Genomic DNA, 21,147 nt, shown 5'->3' on the forward strand with positions numbered 1-21,147 from the left:
TGGGCAGATAATGATGGAGTATTAGGGAATGTAGAGACTGGAGTTCTGCAGAGGACAGGTTAAAGTCATGTTGTAGGGACCTGAGGAAGGTTTGTGAAGCAATGTTGGATGTGAGGAATTCTTGGAAGGCTTGAAGGGATGGTTTTGAGGTAGTGGTGGTGGATCAAGTTGGTATCGTAGTCTGAACTGTTCAAGTCAAGGTTGAGTGTCAGGTTTGCTGCTGTTTTGGGATTGGGTTGCAAAGCGATATTTCCAGTTGGTATTATGTGTGAAAGAAAGTAGGTCTTTCACCAAAGCAACATGATCAAAGGCAGGTTTAGGGCTGAAAGTGATACTCTTGGATAATACAGGTAATTCAGGAGGAGAGAGTGCTTCAGATCAGAGGTTAAGAACACGGTACTGTTGTGACTGGTTCTTGATTCTGTGAGGTAGTGGTGAAGGCTGTCGGATGTTAAGGAGGTTGGCCAAGCTCGGTTTGTAGAAGAGGAGTGGTGGTTGATGGTGTGGCTGTTTAGGAAGCTGCAGAGGAACGTGAAGGGAAACACCACTGTTCAGGTAGCTTAGGAGTAGGTGGGATAGCTTTATGAGGTGAAGTCTGGTATGTTGTTGCAGTTTGAAGTTGGCTTGGCAGATGATACCATTCAAGAAAATCTGAGGGACAGGTAACTGCAGGATTTTGTAGAAGGAGAGAAGTATGGCAGAATGGAAGTTGGCTGATGAGACAGATAGATCAGTCTCCAGAGCAAGAGATTGCTGTATTTGAAACTGTAAAAGAGCCTGCTGTAGTGTAGGATTGCATCCAGAAACAGAGACTTTCAATGTTAGTCCTTTTGGAGTAACTCCAAGGGACAAGCAGGTTTCAAGGAACAGAATGTGGGACCTTAGTTTTGATGATGGGTGAGGACAAAGAAAACAAGTTTAATAACGTAAAGTAATACACGTACCAAATGGACTCATTGCCATTACTTCTTATTGAAACATGTCATAGTGAATTATGGTTCCCACGTTGAAATAAGTTACACTTTATCCATGGCACAGTTTCATGAATAAGTTAGTTCCATTAAGAATTGAAAGATCATTTGTGATCACTTGAAAATAACAGAGACAAAGTTCACTGGCATGCAACAACTTCCAAGGGAAGCCTCCCTTGATTGGCTTGTAAAGTGATGTCTGTGGTGGCTGTTCCATGTGGACTAACATATAGCAGTACGTAGGCAGAGCGGTAGTGAGTGGAGCGTCCTGGGTGATCTTGGTGGGGTCTGATTAATGAGCTACGAGTGTAGCCAGCTCCTGGCCTGGACTGAATGAGCAACTGATTACTCTGCTGGAGACTGAGCTTGGCCCTAAGTATTCAGCAGGTGGAAGTATGTCTGTGACCATGTGATGTGCAGATAGTACTTGTTTCCTCAAGAGCAGTGTCCTCAGTTTCCTGATATGTGCGCTGCTCGGAAATGTGACTGGTGCCCCCAGGTGGAGTCTTCAACAAACAGTGAATCAACAAACTGTTTGTATGCAGTATTGTGTCCATAACTGTGATGCCCACTTATTATTAGTCTTTGGGGGAGAGACTTGCAGGCAATAGGTAGACAAATCCGCAGGGTGAAGATGATGTAGTGGCAGCATAAGTAGTCTGCCTACAGCTGAATACAACAACAGGCACACCAGGACAGTTGCATTTTCATTTCAAGTAGAACCTTCTGTTGTTTGCAATACAGTAAAGCAAGTATGCATTGAAATTTGAAATGTTTTGCACAGCTACATAAGAAATTACTTGAGCCATGTCAATGTTGAACCAAGTCAGCCTTTAGCACCCACAGAGACATGCACTCTAGTATTTTGTATTGCAGTTAAGTGCAGAGCAACCTGTGCCACATTTTCAGTAAGGGGCTATTTTGTAAACTACTAGCACTACATCATTCGAATAATTGAACACCTTTAAAGGAAAAGGAACCATGTGACTCCTCTGTGTAACTGTTTCCAATATCAAATTCCTGTTTTGTGTTAGCTATTCGTAATTCTGTAGTAACCCACCAGTTGCTATACCCACGGCACACAGTGGATATAAGTCAGGCCATTATGGCAAGCATAGTGTGCACTGAAATTCACACAACTACCTGACGTGGCCACCAGGAGCAGCCCAGTCATCAACGTCCTTCACCAGACCCACTGTGTGCATGCAGTGTTACACCAGGTACACCTGTTGGGTACAGTCATGAGCCTCCAGGGCCCCAGTTGAGAAATTTTTTGACACGTTTTGTGACTACCATCACTGTATTATTATTGTTGTTGTTCTCGCTCTGTTCCCCAATAAATTTTATCTCTTTCCTTGTCAGAACACAAGTGGCAATGTGTGAGGGCCAAATTTTGATGTGTTTTGGATTCAGTGTTTTTTCTGCTGTTCGGCTCTTCCATGGGAGATTTACTCAAGTCAGTTCTGCAAAAGCAGCAGCAATCCCCCTCCCCACACCCCTCCGGAATAATCCGTAGAAGACTGGGACTCTTTCATGTGTGTCACTTACTGTGCCAGTTAGCCCCTCAGTACAGCTTTCTTTTGATGATATGTGTATTTTATTGTTGTATGACCACAAGGGTACATGTGTGGTCACTACTCATGTTGAATCCTGTCAGTTTCGCAGAAAGCCGCATCAATTGTATTGAGCTTTGGTGGCAGTCATAAGTGTCATTTAGTCACGGCTTTGTCTCAGGAATCTTATGCAGACACCATTGGTCGGAGATGCAATCATTCATTTGGCCCCAGATGAGGTGTGTCAACATTCCCTTCAGTTTGAGAACACCACATTGGAAAAGGTTTCAAAAATTGAGCAGTCATTGGAAGACTCTCGTGCCACCGGGTACCAATTGGAGGTTTGAGCAATGTTGCTGTTGTTGACAGCGTGCAGCTGCAGCACATGGAGCCAAGCGCACTGGGGGAAGAGGCAGTCACTGCAGAAGAAAAAAGCTAACGGTTCTGCCACAGACAAACACGAGCTCACAACAAAAATGACAAAGGCCATTTCCTTCATGCCCCTCTTGTTTCATACAGCATGAGTGGGCAACATGCCGCAATTGATGGACCTCTTGCCTTTAAAAAATGGTCACGTAGCAGCAATATGTCGATGTGTACCCTTCACCACTACCTCACAGAATCAAGAACCAGTCACAACAGTACAGTGTTCTTAACCAACTGGCTTGTGGTTAATATGCATTTCGGCCCCTTATCAGCTAGTTTTTGGTGTCACTAGTGCTTTTGCCATATTTCAACATATTTTAGAACCATTTACAATAGTTGACATTCATTTCATTAACTATCTACATGATACCATTGTGACAGGTGCTACTATGGAGGATCACCTATGCAATCTCCATTCTTTGTTTACTGTTCTACAGGCCATGGGGCTCACATTGTAGTCTTTCTAAGTCTCAGTTTTCTCAGTCCTCCAGAGTTTATTTGGGTCATGAAGTTTCTAGGCAGGGCGTGCACCCTATGGATCGACATGTTGCCACCATTATGGCTTTGCCCCGTCTGTCTAATCTATGAGAACTTCAGTCAGTCCTTAGCGAAGTGACATGCTGTCACACTTTTATTCCCAAAGCAGCTACTATTGCCCATCCCTTGCATCTGTTGCTTTGGAAATGTGCTCCTTCTGTTTGATTTGCAGCTTGTAAGAATGGATTTGTGCAGCTTAAGGATTGTCTTCACTCTGTGCAGTATCGTTCAACATTTTGACCCGACAAGCATTTGGTTCTGACCAATGATGTGTGTGAGTATGGGATGGGGTTGGTTGTGGCCCATCACCATTTCCTTGGCTAGCTTGTCTACATACTTACTGTCTCTGTCTCCATTCTTGTCTCTGTCTCCATTCTTGTCTCTGTCTCCATTCTTGTCTCTGTCTCCATTCTTGTCTCTGTCTCCATTCTTGTCTCTGTCTCCATTCTTGTCTCTGTCTCCATTCTTGTCTCTGTCTCCATTCTTGTCTCTGTCTCCATTCTTGTCTCTGTCTCCATTCTTGTCTCTGTCTCCATTCTTGTCTCTGTCTCCATTCTTGTCTCTGTCTCCATTCTTGTCTCTGTCTCCATTCTTGTCTCTGTCTCCATTCTTGTCTCTGTTCTTGTCCCTGTACAATTACGATTTTCAATTTTGGCCCACTTGGCAACATGAAAATTTGGATGCTCTGTCCCAGCTTCCCACGGGTCTGACCCCTCTTTCAACCAGAAGGAACTACTTTGTTTTCCATTGGATACAGAGGCAAGGCACATGGTGGATAGCTTCACCATCACCAGTTCCTGTGTTGTCTCTGCTGTGGGGCAGATGCATTGCTCTGGCAGGTCATACACATGATACAACATGTGTGGCCTGACAGTTTGCCAGGCTGGACATTGGGCCTGCTTCGGAAATTTTATGTGATGAACCATCATCCCTCCTTGTTGGATGGCACATTACTCTCGGGTCAATGGAAGGGTTCACTCACTGTGTGTTGGTTCCAATAGCTCTGCAGTAAGAAGTTCTCCACTTATTACATCAGGGTCACTGGGGGATCTCTTGCACAAAACTGTGGGCATGCAGCCATTTGTTTTGGATGGGCATTGATTGGAACATGGAACACCCAGTCGCAACATGCTGCAAATTTTTGAGTCAGCAGGCAACGCTGTGCACTATTTTTTCAACATAGCCAGCCCCTAGACAGCCTTGGGTAAGAGTCCACTTTGATTTTGCTGTTACTTCTTTAGACACTTTCTGATTATTGGGTATTGATGCTTCTTCCCATTTTCGTGGTGTCGTTCATTGTTGGTCTGTGACAGCAGACACAATTGTCAACCCTCTGCCAAAATATTCTCTATAGAAGGCTTGCCTTGCACTCTGGTTTCAGACAATGGCCTTCACAGCACAATCTTTCGTGGACGTCACTACACATAATTGAATTTGCCATGTCATGGTGCCTCCCTTCCATCTGTAGTCTAACGACATGGCAGATTGCCTTGCCTGAACATTCAAGACTCAGATGCACAAGTATTAGAAGATATTTGAGTCAAGGAGGCTCTCACATTTTTTTAAGCTCTTACAGAATGACACTGATTGGGACCAAGAGTCCTGCTGAAGCTCCTGCATGGCTACCAACTGTGATTGCTGCTCAACCTTTTGCTGCCAGCCCAGTGCCGCCAGTTTTGTCAATGTTCACCTCTGGCACACCAGTCTGGACAATGCCATTTGGATGGTACCCTCATTGGATTCCGGCTGTCATCCACAACTGACACAGTCGCTACATCTTTATGGTTTGCGCTAAAGAGTGACTCATGGCACGCCACCAGAACAAGTTGTGTCCCAGGGTGGGTGCAGGTCTCCCTCCCAGGGCTGTGGGCCTGATGCCTTGTCCATCATCATTCCAGGCCCCTGCAGGGCTCATGCAAGCCAGGTTGTGTTAGCCTAACTGGAGGTTGGGGCTTTGTGTGCCTGAGAAGGTGCCACCATCAGTGGGGACAGAAGCTGGGTCTTTGTGTGCCTGAGAAGGTGCCACCATCAGTGGGGATAGAAGCTGGGTCTTTGTGTGCCTGAGAAGGTGCCACCATCAGTGGGGACAGAAGCTGGGTCTTTGTCGCCAGAGCCACTCCTGTCCATCCCACCATTGTCACAGTTCACACTGGTACCCCTCTTCATGTTTTCATCATTGAGATGGCTCCCATCCCCCTGTCACCGATCCTGTCCACCAGTCGCCCCAGGTGCACGGATGGCAGGGGTGCCCTTCACTTTTACCTGTATGTGCCAGTTCAGACAGACAGGGAACTTTTCATGACTTTGGCTAGTGCCCCCCCCCCCCCCCCTCTTGCTCTGGCACTGCCATGGATGTCTCTTCAGTCACTGCATCCTGCATGGTGATGACTGGTCTTCCCTCTCCTTCCCCACCCCTTTACCCCACAAGCAAGGAGGAGTGTAGTAACCCACCAGTTACTACGCCTACTGTTTACAGTGGGCTATTTGCTACAGTGGGCTATTGGCTATTGCGGCAAGTGTAGAGAGTGCAGACATTCAGACAGCGTGCCTACAACTACCAGAGGCAGCTGTCGGGGGCAGCCTGGTCACTGACCACCATAAGGTGGTCTCCATATCTGCACAGCATGATATGAATGACTCCTGAGGACAGCATCTTCATAAGGACAAGCACAGACATTGTAAATGTTTCCAACAAGTGCAACAAAACTGAATCTCTTCTATGACCATGTGTTTCCTTGGGTTACTAGTTAGAACAAACTCATTAGGTAAAGCTCTTTGGTGACTGCAAGTGCTAAGCATACTGCAATTTTTGGTGTATTGTCAAAATTATGTCAGAGATGTTTCGCTTAAGACTAAGGTATTACTTTAAATTGCAGTGTGGAACTGTTGTGTGGAATAATAGCTTCAGCTGTTAGTGTTAGAATCAAGCATAGAAATAATTCGTTTCGACATCGGGAATCCCACATAGGGATAGGCAAATCTTTTTTCACTTAAATAACTGTCTTACATAAAGCCCACTTTCAACAAAGATTGCCTTTCTCTCTATTTCAGTTTTGTACATACTGTTTTCCTTTTTGGTCTCGTTGTGTATACATATTTGCAATAAGTTGTATCCCAATTCAGTACATCTTCCAGATACTTTAAGTTGTAATATGCACTAATTAATTTCCAGTACATAGTATTGAACTGTATTGTACTTAACGTTCCCACTTTTTGTCTAATATATTGCAAGTGTGAAAATTAAAATCTTTACAGATATATGTTCCATTTAAATCCAGTTCAGCACTATAGCTTCCCAGGCTTTGACCTTCTTCAGAATGTAATCTATGTTACCTGTGTAGTAAAAGAAATTGTACTTCCTCACCACCTCGATAAGATTTTTTTCTGTTTGCACAATTTCCACTGCATGACTGTGTACTCGCTGATATGGCAGATATGGTATACTGGTACCGCTGGATCAGTGTGAGAACACAACAGTTAAATACACCTGCACGGGCACACAGCCACCAGCCGTGGCAGTTAATCTATAGTTTGAGACATCATAGTGCTGGATGCAGCAGCCTACTGGTCGCTACTGTGCAAAATCGCCCTTGTTTGATGGACACGATGCAATAATGAGTGTTTTAGCAACTTGGACTGGCTATAGGTTGAGGCTACACTATGTCTAGTCAGGTCTTTAATACATGTTGTTATTCATCCATATCATTCTGTTATACCTATTTTATACACCAAAAGAACTGGAAAAGTGTGTGTGTGTGTGTGTGTGTGTGTGTGTGTGTGTACAGCAGTGAAACTGAAAAAAGGAATGAAGTATTTCTCATTTGACCTTATAGTTCTCATTTTTCTCTCCATTATTCCATGTCTGTATATGATGTTGTTGTTGTTGTTGTTGTTGTTGTTGTTGTTGTTGTTGTGGTATTCAGTCCACAGACTGGTTTGACGCAGCTCTCCATGCTACTCTATCCTGTGCAAGCTTCTCCATTTCCCAGTACCTACTGCAACCTACATCCTTCTGAGTCTGCTTAGTGTATTCATTTATTGGTCTGCATCCTCGATTTTTACCCTCCTCGCTGCCCTCCAGTACTAAATTTGTGATCCCTTGATGCCTCAGAACATGACCTACCAACCGATCCCTTCTTCTAGTCAAGTTTTGCCACAAATTTGTCTTCTCCCCAATTCTATTCAGTACCTCCTCATTAGTTATGTGATCTACCCATCTAATCTTCAGTATTCCTCTGTAGCACGACATTTGAAAGCTTCTATTCTCTTCTTGTCCAAACTATTTATCATCCATATTTCACTTCCGTACATGGCTACGCTCCATACAAATACTTTCAGAAACGACTTCCTGACATTTAAATCTATACTCGATGTTAACAAATTTCTCTTCTTCAGAAACGCTTTCCTTGCCATAGACAGTCTACATTTTATATCCTCTCTACTTTGACAATCATCAGTTATTTTGCTCTCCAAATAGCAAAACTCCTTTACTACTTTAAGTGTCTCATTTCCTAATCTAATTCCCTCGGCATCATCGAATTTAATTCGACTACATTCCATTATCCTCATCTTGCTTTTGATGATGTTCCATCTTATATCCTCCTTTCAAGACACTGTCCATTCCGTTCAACTGCTCTTCCAGGTCCTTTGCTGTCTCTGACAGAATTACAATGTCATCGGCAAACCACAAGGTTTTTATTTCTTCTCCACGGATTTTAATTCCCACTCTGAATTTTTATTTTGTTTCCTTTACTGCTTGCTCAATATGCAGATTGAATTACATGGGGGATAGGCTACAACCCTGTCTCACGCCCTTCCCAACCACTCCTTCCCTTTCCCCCCAGGGGGTCCACAACTCTTTAGTGGATACATGCGTAGCGAGCACGGGACCCCGAGCTAATGTGGCCCTCCTTCCTTTCCGGGCTGCATACCTTCCTTTTCCGCATCCTTCCCTATCCCCCATCTTCGCCCCACCCTCCCCTCACCTCTGGCTGTTTCCTTCCCTTTCTCCCCCTCTGGGAGTAAGGTTTGTGCCTACCTTTGCTGCTCGAAAATTATTCGCCAGTCGAAAGCCCACTGTGCCTCAGACAGGAAAATACAGCACTGTCCTTGCCTCTCCTCAGCCAACAAAGGAGGCAGGCACACAGACTTGTGATCTCACCTTTAGTGACACGGTCGTCAGATCGGCCAGTGCAAAGATCGCCCGTTCTACCTCAACACTTTCGCCTGCTCACTCTATGGCTCACCCTCCATCCGGTTCTGCTAAATCTCGATCCCAAAAGTCAGACACCTGGACTTCCAAAATAGAGCATACTCGTGAAGATTTTTTACGTACCCCAACTTCAGAACCATCGGTTCCTCCTTCATCTAAACATCATGTTTCCAAGAAGGCTAATAAGAAACCCAGTTCCTCTCCTTCTCCGCCACGTCGTGTCTCACCTACAGCACCACCTGGCGGTAACCGCCCTCAGCCGTCTTCTGTGTCGCCGAGGCGCACTGCTGGCGGCCGATCAACCGGCCGATCGCTGGTGGCAAGAGCTGCTCCTGAACAACCTATGGATCAGGATCTTCTGCCTTCGGCTGAGTGCTGTTCCACGCTGTCGGGTCGCAAGCTCTGAGCAGTCGTTGAGTTGACGGCGACCTTGGTCACATTCTTCCATTTTCTATCTACCCTATGTCTATTATCCATTGGAATATCCACGGCATTCGAGCCAATCGGGATGAATTGACGATCCTCTTACGATCCTACTCGCCGGTCATCTTCTGTCTTCAGGAAATAAAGCTGCGTCCCCACGACTGCTTTGTTTTCCCCCATTTTCAGTCAGTTCGATTTGATCTCCCCTCTGTTGAAGGCACTCCAGCACATGGAGGACTCATGATTCTTCTCCAAAATACTCTCCATTATCACCCAATCCCCTTAAACACTTCCTTCCAAGCAGTCGCTGTCAGCCTTTCCCTTTCTGGATACACCTTCTCTCTTTGTACTGTATAAATTCCATCGTCCACATCAATGGCACGAGCTGATCTCCTTCATCTTCTTGGTCAGCTTCCACCCCCCTATTTGCTCGTTGGGGACTTCAATGCCCACCACCCGCTTTGGGGATCTCAACATCCTTGTCCGCGTGGCTCACTATTGCTAGACGTCTTCCACCAAGTGGATCTTGTTTGCCTCAACACTGGAGACCCTACATTTTTGTCTGCTCGGTCGGTACTGTTCCGCTAGCTTGGCACTTCGAATGGTTCGCCATTGCTGATACACACTCAAGTGACCACTTTCCATGTGTCCTTCGATTGCAGCCACAACTGCCATATATGCGCCCGAGACGCTGGAAGTTTGCCCAAGCCGATTGGACACTTTTTTCATCTCTAGCGACATTCGATGACCGTCACTTTCCTAGTGTCGACGATGAGGTCACTCATATTACAGACGTTACTCTTACAGCTGCGGAACGTTCAATATCTCGCACCTCTGAATTGCCCCGGCGCCCCCCAGTTCCTTGGTGGAACGAGGCATGCCAAGGCGCAATACGTGAGCGGCGACGTGCTCTTCGCGTTTTCAGACACCATCCTATATTGGCCAACTGTATCCACTATAAGCAGTTCCGTGCGCGGTGCCGTCACGTCATCTGTGATAGCAAGAAGGCAAGCTGGGACTTCTTTACTAGCTCATTTAACACCTTCACCCCCTCCTCGGAAGTTGGGAGTCAGATTCGACGGTTATCAGGCGCGCCTAGTTTCTCCCCGGTCTCTGGGCTCACTGTCGCGCATGATACATTAGTGAACCCCCGTCGCAATTTCTAACACATTGGGTCAACACTTTGCTGAGATTTCGAGCTCTTCAAATTACCCGCCAGCGTTCCTCCCAAAGAAACGTGCAGCAGAAGTGCGACCTCTTGCTTTCTCCTCTCCAAATCGCGAAAGCTACAATACGGTTTTCTCCATGCGGGAACTCCAACATGCACTCTCTTCTTCTCGCTCTTCTGCCCCAGGACCGGATGGTATCCACATCCAAATGTTGCTGCATTTATCATACCATAGTCTGCGTTACCTCCTTCGCCTTTATAATCGAATTTGGACCGACAGTACTTTTCCCAGACGATGGCGGGAAGCTATTGTCGTTCCTGTTCCAAAACCCAGAAAGGACAAACATCTCCCCTCTAGCTATCGCCGCATTTCTCTCACGAGTAGTGTATGTAAGGTTTTGGAGCGTATGGTGAATTGCCGTTTAGCTTGGTGGCTGGAGTCCCGCAATCTTTTAACACCTGCCCAATGCGGTTTCCGAAAGCATCGTTCTGCAGTTGACCATCTTGTTGCCTTCTCCACTTATATCATGAACAATTTTCTCCGGAAACGCCAAACGGTAGCAATATTTTTTGATCTGGAGAGAGCATACGATACCTGTTGGAGGACAGGCATCCTCCGCACACTGTTCTCTTGGGGCTTTTGAGGTCGGCTGCCCCTTTTTCTTCGCAAATTTATGGCAGAGCGCACATTTAGAGTGCGGGTGAACACTACTCTCTCCCGTACTTTCTCCCAAGCAAACGGGGTACCCCAGGGCTCCGTGCTAAGTGTTGTACTGTTTGCCATTGCCATAACTCCAATTATGGACTGTCTCCTTCCTGATGTCTCGGGCTCCCTCTTTGTGGACGATTTTGCGATCTACTACAGCTATCAACGGACCAGCCTTTTTGAACGACGTCTTCAAGGCTGTCTCGATCGCCTCCACTCTTGGAGGATCGAAACAGGCTTCCGCTTTTCTCCCAGTAAGACAGTTTGTGTTAATTTTTGGCGTCGTACGGAGTTTCTTCCACCTTCCTTACATCTAGGACCTGTCAACCTCCCATTTTCGGATGTCGCTAAATTCTTGGGTCTTATGTTTGATAGAAAACTGTGCTGTTCCTCCCATGTTTCCTATCTTTCAGCTCACTGTCTGCGATCCCTCAACACCCTCCGCGTCCTGAATGGTACCTCCTGGGGAGTGGACTGAGTGGTCTTACTCCGCCTCTATCACGCCTTAATGCGCTCGAAATTGGACTATGGAAGCATAGTTTACTCCTCTGCTCAGCCGTCTATTCTTCGTCGTCTCGACTCTATCCACCACCGTAGATTACGTTTAGTGTCTGGAGCTTTTTACACCAGCCCTGTGGAAAGCCTTTATGCTGAGACTCCTGAGCCTCCGCTGTCCAATCGGCGAGCTGTCCTTCTAAGTCGTTATGCTAGCCATTTGTCTTCCATGCCCGCTAATCCAGCCCGTGACATTTTTTTCGACGCCTCCTTGGATTTAGGGTATGCAGGCCGCCCTTCCTCCCTACTACCACCGGGAGTCCGCTTCCGTCAACTGCTCCATTCTCTTTCCTTCCGCTTTCCTAAAACTTTCTTGACAACTTGGGGTACAGCATTGTCTTGGCTCCATCCCCGGACCTGCCTGCTCCGTGATCCTTGTCAGTTTCCCAAGGATGGTACCCCTTCACTTGTTTATCGTCGGGCATTTTCTGCTCTATGCGCACAAATGAAGGATGCCACATTTATTTACACTGATGGCTCAAAAACATTGTTTGGTGTAGGGAGTGCCTATATTGTTGATGACACCCCAAATCGATTTCGGCTTCCCGACCAGTGTTCGGTTTATACTGCGGAGCTTTACGCTGTTCTCCAGGCTGTCCAATACAACCGTCGCCATCAGCGGATACAGTATGTTATCTGTTCAGGTTCTCTCAGCTCTCTCCTCAGTCTCCAAGCTCTCTACCCTGTCCACCCTCTGGTCCACCGGATTCAGGACTGCCTACGCTTGCTCCACTTGGGGGGCGTCTTGGTGGCGTTCCTCTGGATCACAGGACACATTGGTATCTGCAGAAATGAGGCGGCCGATATAGCGGCCAAGGCTGCAGTCTCTCTTCTTCGGCCAGCTATTCGCACGATTCCCTTCGCCAATCTACGGAGTGTTTTATGTCATTTTGTTGTTCTTTTATGGCATGCACATTGGTCGACACTTCCCCATAATAAATTGCGGTACATGAAAGCTCTCCCCTGTGCTTGGACATCTTCCTCCCGAACGCGTCGTCGGGAGGAGGTAATTTTAGCTAGACTCCGGCAAGGGCACTGTCTTTTTAGCCATCGACATCTTTTAAGCGGCGATCCTCCCACACTCTGTCCCCGCTGCTCTCAGCTGTGGACGGTAAGACACCTATTTTACTCCATTACGCGCCTGTCTACAGCTGTCGCCTGAAATATCGTCCATTTTAGCAGATGACACGCGCTCAGCCGATCGCGTTCTCGAGTTTATTAGTGCCAGTGAGATGACATCAGTCATTTGAAGCTCTTTTTGGGGACAACCATTCCCTTTCTGTAGTGGGTTTTTAAGCTTTCCCTCTGCTTTTAGTTTCTCCAATTTTTTGAGTTTCGTGCCTATTGCTGCAGGTTTACATTTTCGTTTTTTACCTTTTCCTAAGTCACAGGCCGGGCGCTAATGACCATAGCAGTTTTGCGCCCTTAAAAAAAAAAAACCTTCTTCCCTTTCATGTCCCTCGACTCTCATAACTGCCATCTGGTTTCTGTACACATTGTAAATAGCCTTTCATTCCCTGTTTTTTAACCCTGGCACCTCCAGAATTTGAAAGAGAGTATTCCAGTCAGTGAAACTTCCTGGCAGATTAAAACTGTGTGCCCGACCGAGACTCGAACTCGGGACCTTTGCCTTTCGCGGGCAAGTGCTCTACCATCTGAGCTACCGAAGCACGACTCACGCCCAGTGCTCACAGCTTTAGTTCTGCCAGTATCTCGTCTCCTACCTTCCAAACTTTACAGAAGCTCTCCTGCGAACCTTGCAGAACTAGCACTCCTGAAAGAAAGGATACTGCGGAGACATGGCTTAGCCACAGCCTGGGGGATGTTTCCAGAATGAGTTTCATATCAGCGCACACTCCGCTGCAGAGTGAAAATCTCATTTTGGATTCCAGTCAGTGTTGTTAAAAGCTTTCTCTAAGTCTACAAAAGCTAGAAAGGTAGGTTTGCCTTTCCTTAATCTATCTTCTACAATAAGTCGTAGAGTCAGTATTGCCTCACATGTCCCAACATTTCCACGGATTCGAAACTGATCTTCCCGGAGGTTTGCCTCTACCAGTCCTTAGATTCGACTGCAAAGAATTCACGTTAGTATTTTGCACCCGTGACTTATCAAACTAATGGTTCGATAATTTTCACATCTGCCAACACCCGCTTTCTTTGGGATTGGAATTATTATAATCTTCTTCAAGTCTGAGGGTATTTCGCTTGTCTCATACATCTTGCTCACCAGATGGTAGAGTTTTGTCAGGGCTGGCTTTCACAAGGCTGTCAGTAGTTCTAATGGAATGTTGTCTACTCTCGGGGCCTTGTTTCAACTTAGGTCTGTCAAACTCTTCACACGGTATCAAATCTCCCATTTCATCTTCATCTACATTCTCTTCCATTTCCATAATATTGTCCTCAAGTACATCGACCTTGTATACTCCTTCCATCTTTCTGCTTTCCCTTCTTTGCTTAGAACTGGGTTTCCATCTGAGCTTTTGATATTCATGCAAGTGGTTCTTTTTTCTCCAAAGGTCTCTTTAATTTTCCTGTAGGCAGTATCTATCTTACCCCTAGTGAGATATGCCTCTACATCCTTACATTTGTCCTCCAGCCATCCCTGCTTAGCCATTTTGCACTTCCTGTCAATCTCATTTTTTAGACGTCTGTATTCCTTTTTGCCTGCTTCATTTACTGCATTTTTATATTTTCTCCTTTCATCAATTAAATTCAATGTATCTTCTGTTGCCCAAAGATTTCTACTAGCCCTAGTCTTTTTTACCTACTTGATCCTCTGCTGCCTTCACTACTTCATCCCTCAAAGCTACCCATTCTTCTTCTACTGTATTTCTTTCCCCCATTCTTGTCAACTGTTCCCTTATGCTGTCCCTGAAACTCTGTACAGCCTCTGGTTTAGTCAGTTTATCCTAGTCCCATCTCCTTAAATTCCAACCTTTTTGCAGTTTCTTCAGTTTTAATCTACAGTTCATAACCAATAGATAGTGGTCAGAGTCCACACCTGCCCCTGGAAATGTCTTAATATGAAAAACCTGATTCCTAAATCTCTGTCTTACCATTATATAATCTATCTGAAACCCTCCAGTATCTTCAGGCCTCTTCCTTCTATACAACCTTCTTCCGTGAATCTTGAGCCAAGTGTTAGCTATGATTAAATTATGCTCTGTGCAAAATTCTACCAGGCGGCTTCCTCTTTCATTTTTTTATCCGCATTCCATATTCACCTACTACGTTTCCTTCTCTGCCTTTTCCTACTATCGGATTCCAGTCACCCATGACTATTAAATTTTTGTCTCCCTTCACTATCTGAATAATTTCTTTTATCTCATCACACATTTCATCAATCTCTTCGTCATCTGCGGAGCTAGTTGGCATAGCAACGTGTACTACTGTGGTAGGTGTGGGCTTTGTGTATATCTTGTCCACAGTAATGCGTTCGCTATGCTGTTAGTAGTAGCTTACCCGCACTCCAGTTTTTTTATTCATCATTATACCTACTCCTGCATTACCCCTATTTGATTTTGTATTTATAACCCTGTACTCACCTGACCAGAAGTCTTGTTCCTCCTGCCACCGAACTTCACTAATTCCCACTATATCCAACTTTAACCTATTCATTTCCCTTTTTAAATTTTCTAACCTACCTGCCCGATTAATGGATCTGTCATTCCATGCTCTGATCCATAGAATGCCAGTTCTCTTTCTCCTGGTAACAACGTCTTCCTGAGTAGTCCGTGCCCTGAGATCTGAATGGGGGACTATTTTACCTCTGGAATATTTTACCCAAGAGGACTCCATCATCATTTAATCATACAGTAAAGCTGCATACCCTCGGGAAAAATTACGGCCGTTTTGGTTAGTGTTACAAGGCCAGATCAGTCAATCATCCAGTCTGTTGCTCCTGCAACTTCTGAAAAGTTGGCTGCCCCTTTTCAGGAACCACAAGTTTGTCTGACCTCTCAACAGATACCCCTCCGTTGTGGTTGTACCCACGGTAAGGCTATCTGTGTCACTGAGGCACGCAAGCCTCCCCACCAACGGCAAGGTCCATGGTTCATGGGGGGGGGGGGTCTTTATATGTATACATTGATATATCAGTGTCTTTGTATGTATACATTGATATACACTGAAGCACCAAAGAAACTGGTATAGGCTTGCATTTTCAAACACAGAGATACGTAAACAGGCAGAATGTGGCACTTCAGTCAGCAAAGCATATATAAGATAACAAGTGTCTGGTGGAGTCATTAGATCAGTTACTGCTGTTACAATGGCAGGTTATCAAGATGTAAGTTAATTTGAACGTGGTGTTATAGTCGGCACATGAGCGATGGGACACAGCATCTCCGAGGTAGCGATGAAGTTGGGATTTTCCCATACGACCATTTCACGAGTGTACCGTGAATATCAGGAATCCAGTAAAACATCAAATCACCGGCATCACTGTGACCCGAAAAAGATCCTGCAAGAACAGGATCAATGACAACTGAAGAGAATTGGTCAGTGTGACAGAACTGCAACCCTTCCGCAAATTGCCGCTGATTTCAGTGCTGGGCCATCAACAAGTGTCAGCATCTGAACCATTTAATGAAAAATCATCAATATGGTCTTTTGGAGCTGAAAGCCTACTCATGTACCCTTGATGATTGCATGACGCAAAGCTTTACACCTCGTCTGGGCCTGTAAACACCGACATTGGACTGTTGATGACTGTAAACGTGTCACCTGGTCGGACGAGTCTCGATTAAAGTTTTATCAAGTGGATGGATGTGTATGGGTATGGAGACAACCTCATGAATCCATGGACCCTGCATGTCAGCAGGGGACTTTTGAAGGTGGTGGAGGCTTTATAATGGTATGGGGCGTGTGCAGTTGGAGTGATATGGGACCCCTGATATGTCTAGATACGACTCTGACAGGAGACACATACGTAAGCGTCCTGTCTGATCGGCTGAATCCACTCATGTCCATTTTGCATGCCGACAGACTTGGGCAATTCTGGCAGGACAATGCGACCCCCCATACATCCAGAATTGCCACAAAGTGGCCCCAGGAACACACTTCTGAGTTTAAACACTTCCGCTGGCCACCAAACTCCCCAGGCATGAACATTATTGAGCATTTTGAATACATTATGGAAAAGGCAGTGATCAATGTCTTACAAATATTTAATATTAAAAACAGCCTTGATCACGATTTATTTATCAAGGTGACCGGTTTCGACCACTACTGTGGTCATCTTCAGACCTACAAGTTGTATACAAAGCTTTAATTAGAGGGCTACAAACATTAAAGAAAATACATAAAGTTATAAAGCTATAAAACTATGAATGACCAATGAGTAGGAACCTCTTTCTGTTGGAGAATCACTACTGGAGAAACTAGTGCACATCTTACTATATATAATGGAGGCTCCACCCACTTCTGACTGCATGATGTCATTACTAACCAATGAGTTATAAGTCGAATTACAATTTAAAATTTCTTGGTTAAAAGAACATTGTCAAGAATTAAAAATAAATACACACTAAACTTAGCTTATTAAACAGCTATTGTCAATTAAGAAGCGTTAAAAATATTTAAATATGTAGGAAAAATGAACTTCGGTTTGGCAGTACATGGGTTGCCCTCTCAAGGCCTGTTAGTGAACCATTTGGAACCACTGGTTGCCATGGTGAAGTTGGACGCCGTTGCAAAGATGAGGCAGCAGGCTTCTTTCCATTGAAGTTGTTGTAAAGTCGATAGTCGAACTAGTGGTTGCCATGGTGAGGACAAACGCCAGTGCAAAGATGTGACAGCAGGCTTGTTTCCAACGAAGTTGTTGCGGCGAAGACTGTCGCGTCAGATGATGTATTATTGAGCAGCAACATGTCGTTATTGAAATGATTTTCAATGAGTAAGCTACAATAATCTGTAGCTGACATGTATACTACATGCTGCACAAATACAATACGAAGTAGTTGTCCGTATATATGAAATATTGTCTATGAAGTTGGTATGTAGATTACATGTGACAATTTTTAAAGGCATTGCTATTCCTCTAGTTATATGCCAGTCTTATAAGCAAATAGAAATAATGAAAAAGGAAGGAATTCAAAATTATAAAATTATGAGTCATAGTGTCAAAAATAAAAGAATGTGAATTAGCAATATGCAGTCTAAAAGCATATAAGCAAAAATTCTAAAACAGATAGTCAGTCATAAAATAATGTTTGGTAAAATAAAATTACAATGTAAAGATAAAATATTTGCTAAAAGTCTTAATAATTTAAAAGAAAAAAATTAAAAAAACATTTTAAAACAAAGGATAGAAGAGTAAACATTCCAAAGCAGATCATCGAAAAGCTCAAAGAAATGTTTGTCTTTGAACTGAAGTTGTTCATTTAAAACAGATAATGGATTACTTTTGTGAAATGAAAAGATTTCAATTTCTTCTAAGGTATTTAGCAGTGGTCCTTTTGGCACAGTATGTAATATTTTCAAATTGCTAGAAATGCAACCCTCAGAATGATTGTGTCCATCAAGATGTTGACCAAATATTGATTTGGTACGTGCATTACCAGTAGTATGTTCTTTGAAACGTGTTAAAAAGTTACAGCCAGTTTGGCCAATATACTGTTTCTCACAGTCATTACATATTATTTTGTAAACACCTGACTTTTGGTATATATTTGAGTCTCCAATTGGGTGTTTCAGTTTCATCTGTTGGGGGTTATTAGTTTTAAATGCTATTGTCACGCTTGTGTTCTTAAATAATTTATTTATTTTATCTGAGATAGGTCCCATGTATGTTATTTTTGTAAATCTCTTATTGGAATTTATAACAGCATCATTTGTTTCTTGTAATTTTTTATATAACAGATCAACTTGATGGGCATTATAATTGTTAGCAACTGCTATCTGTTTTAATGTATCAATTTCCTTCTGGATTGCATCATGTTGGAGAGGAAATTTCAGTATCCTATGTATCATAGTTTTAAAAAATGCCATTTTGTATCTTGATGGATGGCATGATGTAGCATTTATTATTACGTAAGTTGATGTGGGTTTTCTATAAATAGAAATATTATGTTTTCCATTCTTATTTGTAATTGTGAGGTCCAGGAAATTAATACTATTGTTACTTTCGTTGCTAACAATTATGTTCTTTTAACTAAGAAATTTTAAATTGTAATTCGACTTATAACTCATAGGTTAGTAATGACATCATGCAGTCAGAAGTGGGTGGAGCCTCCATTATATATAGTAAGACGTGCACTGGTTTCTCCAGTAGTGATTCTCCAACAGAAAGAGGTTCCTACTCAATGGTAATTCATCGTTTTATAGCTTTATAACTTTATGTATTTTCTTTAATGTTTGTAGCCCTCTAATTAAAGCTTTGTATACAACTTGTAGGTCTGAAGATGACCACAGTAGTGGTCGAAACCGGTCACCTTGATAAATAAATCGTGACCAAGACTGTTTTTAATATTAAATTATTGAGCATATCTGGGAAGCCTTGCAATGTGCTGTTCAGAAGAGATCTCCAGCCCCTCGTACTCATGGATTTATGAACAGCCCTGCAGGATTAATGGTTTCAGTTCCCTCCAACACTACTTCAGACCTTAGTCAAGTCCATGCCACGTCATGTTTGGTATGTCTACGTACTCATGGGGGCCCTGCATGATATTAGGCTTTGTTCCAGTTTCTTTGGTTCTTCAGTTATCAGTTTGCTTGAAACAATTTTGAAAATTGAAGAGCACCATCCTCTTCCAGTATTCCCTTCCACCACAGAGGAAAGCATTGTTACAGTAGACTCTAATAACACACTGTTTAAATATTGCTGTATTATGTATATGAAGTTTGTTACAATCATGCAATCCTTTCTGTTGGCAGGTTTGTACCAGGAAAATGTGAAAGTCTGACTAATGACACTATGTGCGAATCAATAAGGTTTGGAGTGAAATGTTTGTGGATACCCCATGCCAACAAATGTGTTTCTCTGTCTGCAGAGAACTTGATTAATTTTAAAAATTACAGGTAAATCTCTCTCTCTCTCTCTCTCTCTCTCTCTCTCTCTCTCTCTCTCTCTCTCTTTCTTTCTTTCTCTCTCTTCCTCTTTCATGTGCCTGGTAATATTTTGCAGTTGCTAAATATGTGTGGAAATTGGATACATGTCCTTATCTCCTCCTCCTCCTCCTCCTCCTCCTGCCTCCCCCTCTCTCTGTTCATATCTTCCTGCCCCCCTCGATGCCCATTTCCTCGTACCCTCCTCTAACCCGTCTCCCTGACTTTGCACCTTGCTTGTTATTATTGTTCATAAAACCTTAATTGGGAATTAAAGTAACTTAAAATGGGTGGGTAAATGTTTGGGATCATTGGTGTACAGTGTATGGGGAGACCTGTCCTGTTGCTGCATTCTTGAGGATAGTAGCTTCGATGACTGTATTTCACATAGTTTTAGTCTGCGAACATGTAGAATTACAAATTTTTGGGTGATTGAGATTCTATAGCAGTATTTTAATCCCAAGCCATAATACAACTTTCCTGTTTTCTGTTGAAACATTCTGTGAGCAAGAAAAAGAAACTGCATATTTGCACAGTACAGCATAGCACAACAGTTTTTCTCTCATAATAGGTTTTAACAGGCAACTAGTGCATTGTTGTTAAAAAATGTAGCCCATATGAATGTTTATTACAATATCATGTAAAAATTTGAAGTAAATCACTGAAGAACTTTTAATGATTTTTGTAACGAACATCAACACATTTTTGCCTGAATTAATTTTCGCTCCTGAATTTTACAAATTAGACATTTATTTGTTTATTGTGAGCAAAGAAATATACTACAACAAGCCAAAGAAAAAAGTAATTAATACTTTAAGTGAAAGAATGTGTAACGTAAAGGACACTCTAGGCAGAACATACATTTTAAATGAAGTACATGACAGTAAATAAGATAATGTAGTGTATTAATATAATAGAGGGAAACATTCCACGTGGGGAAAATATATCTAAAAACAAAGATGATGTGACTTACCAATACGAAAGCGCTGGCAGGTTGATAGACACACAAACAAACACAAACATACACACAAAATTCAAGCTTTCGCAACAAACTGTTGCCTCATCAGGAAAGAGGGAAGGAGAGGGAAAGACGAAAGGATGTGGGTTTTAAGGGAGAGGGTAAGGAGTCATTCCAATCCCGGGAGCGGAAAGACTTACCTTAGGGGGAAAAAAGGACGGGTATACACTCGCGCGCGCGCACACACACACATATCCATCCACACATATACAGACACAAGCAGACATATTTATTTTGGTCTTTAAATATGTCTGCTTGTGTCTGTATATCTGTGGATGGATATGTGTGTGTGTGCGCGCGAGTGTATACCCGTCCTTTTTTCCCCCTAAGGTAAGTCTTTCCGCTCCCGGGATTGGAATGACTCCTTACCCTCTCCCTTAAAACCCACATCCTTTCGTCTTTCCCTCTCCTTCCCTCCTTCCTGATGAGGCAACAGTTTGTTGCGAAAGCTTGAATTTTGTGTGTATGTTTGTGTTTGTTTGTGTGTCTATCGACCTGCCAGCACTTTCGTTTGGTAAGTCACATCATCTTT

General features: G+C 43.6%; 1 protein-coding gene across 1 annotated transcript in view; it reads left to right on the forward strand.

Annotated features, from left to right (window-relative positions):
* LOC126252744 (attractin) overlaps window positions 1-21,147 on the forward strand; it is a 272,729-nt gene that overhangs the window by 98,230 nt on the left and 153,352 nt on the right. Inside the window, exon 11 of the mRNA XM_049953646.1 lies at window positions 19,427-19,570. Coding sequence (XP_049809603.1) covers window positions 19,427-19,570 — 144 coding nt within the window. The remainder of the gene's footprint in view (window positions 1-19,426; window positions 19,571-21,147) is intronic.

This window comes from Schistocerca nitens, chromosome 4 (assembly GCF_023898315.1).
Source record: "Schistocerca nitens isolate TAMUIC-IGC-003100 chromosome 4, iqSchNite1.1, whole genome shotgun sequence".
Taxonomy (NCBI): domain Eukaryota; kingdom Metazoa; phylum Arthropoda; class Insecta; order Orthoptera; family Acrididae; genus Schistocerca; species Schistocerca nitens.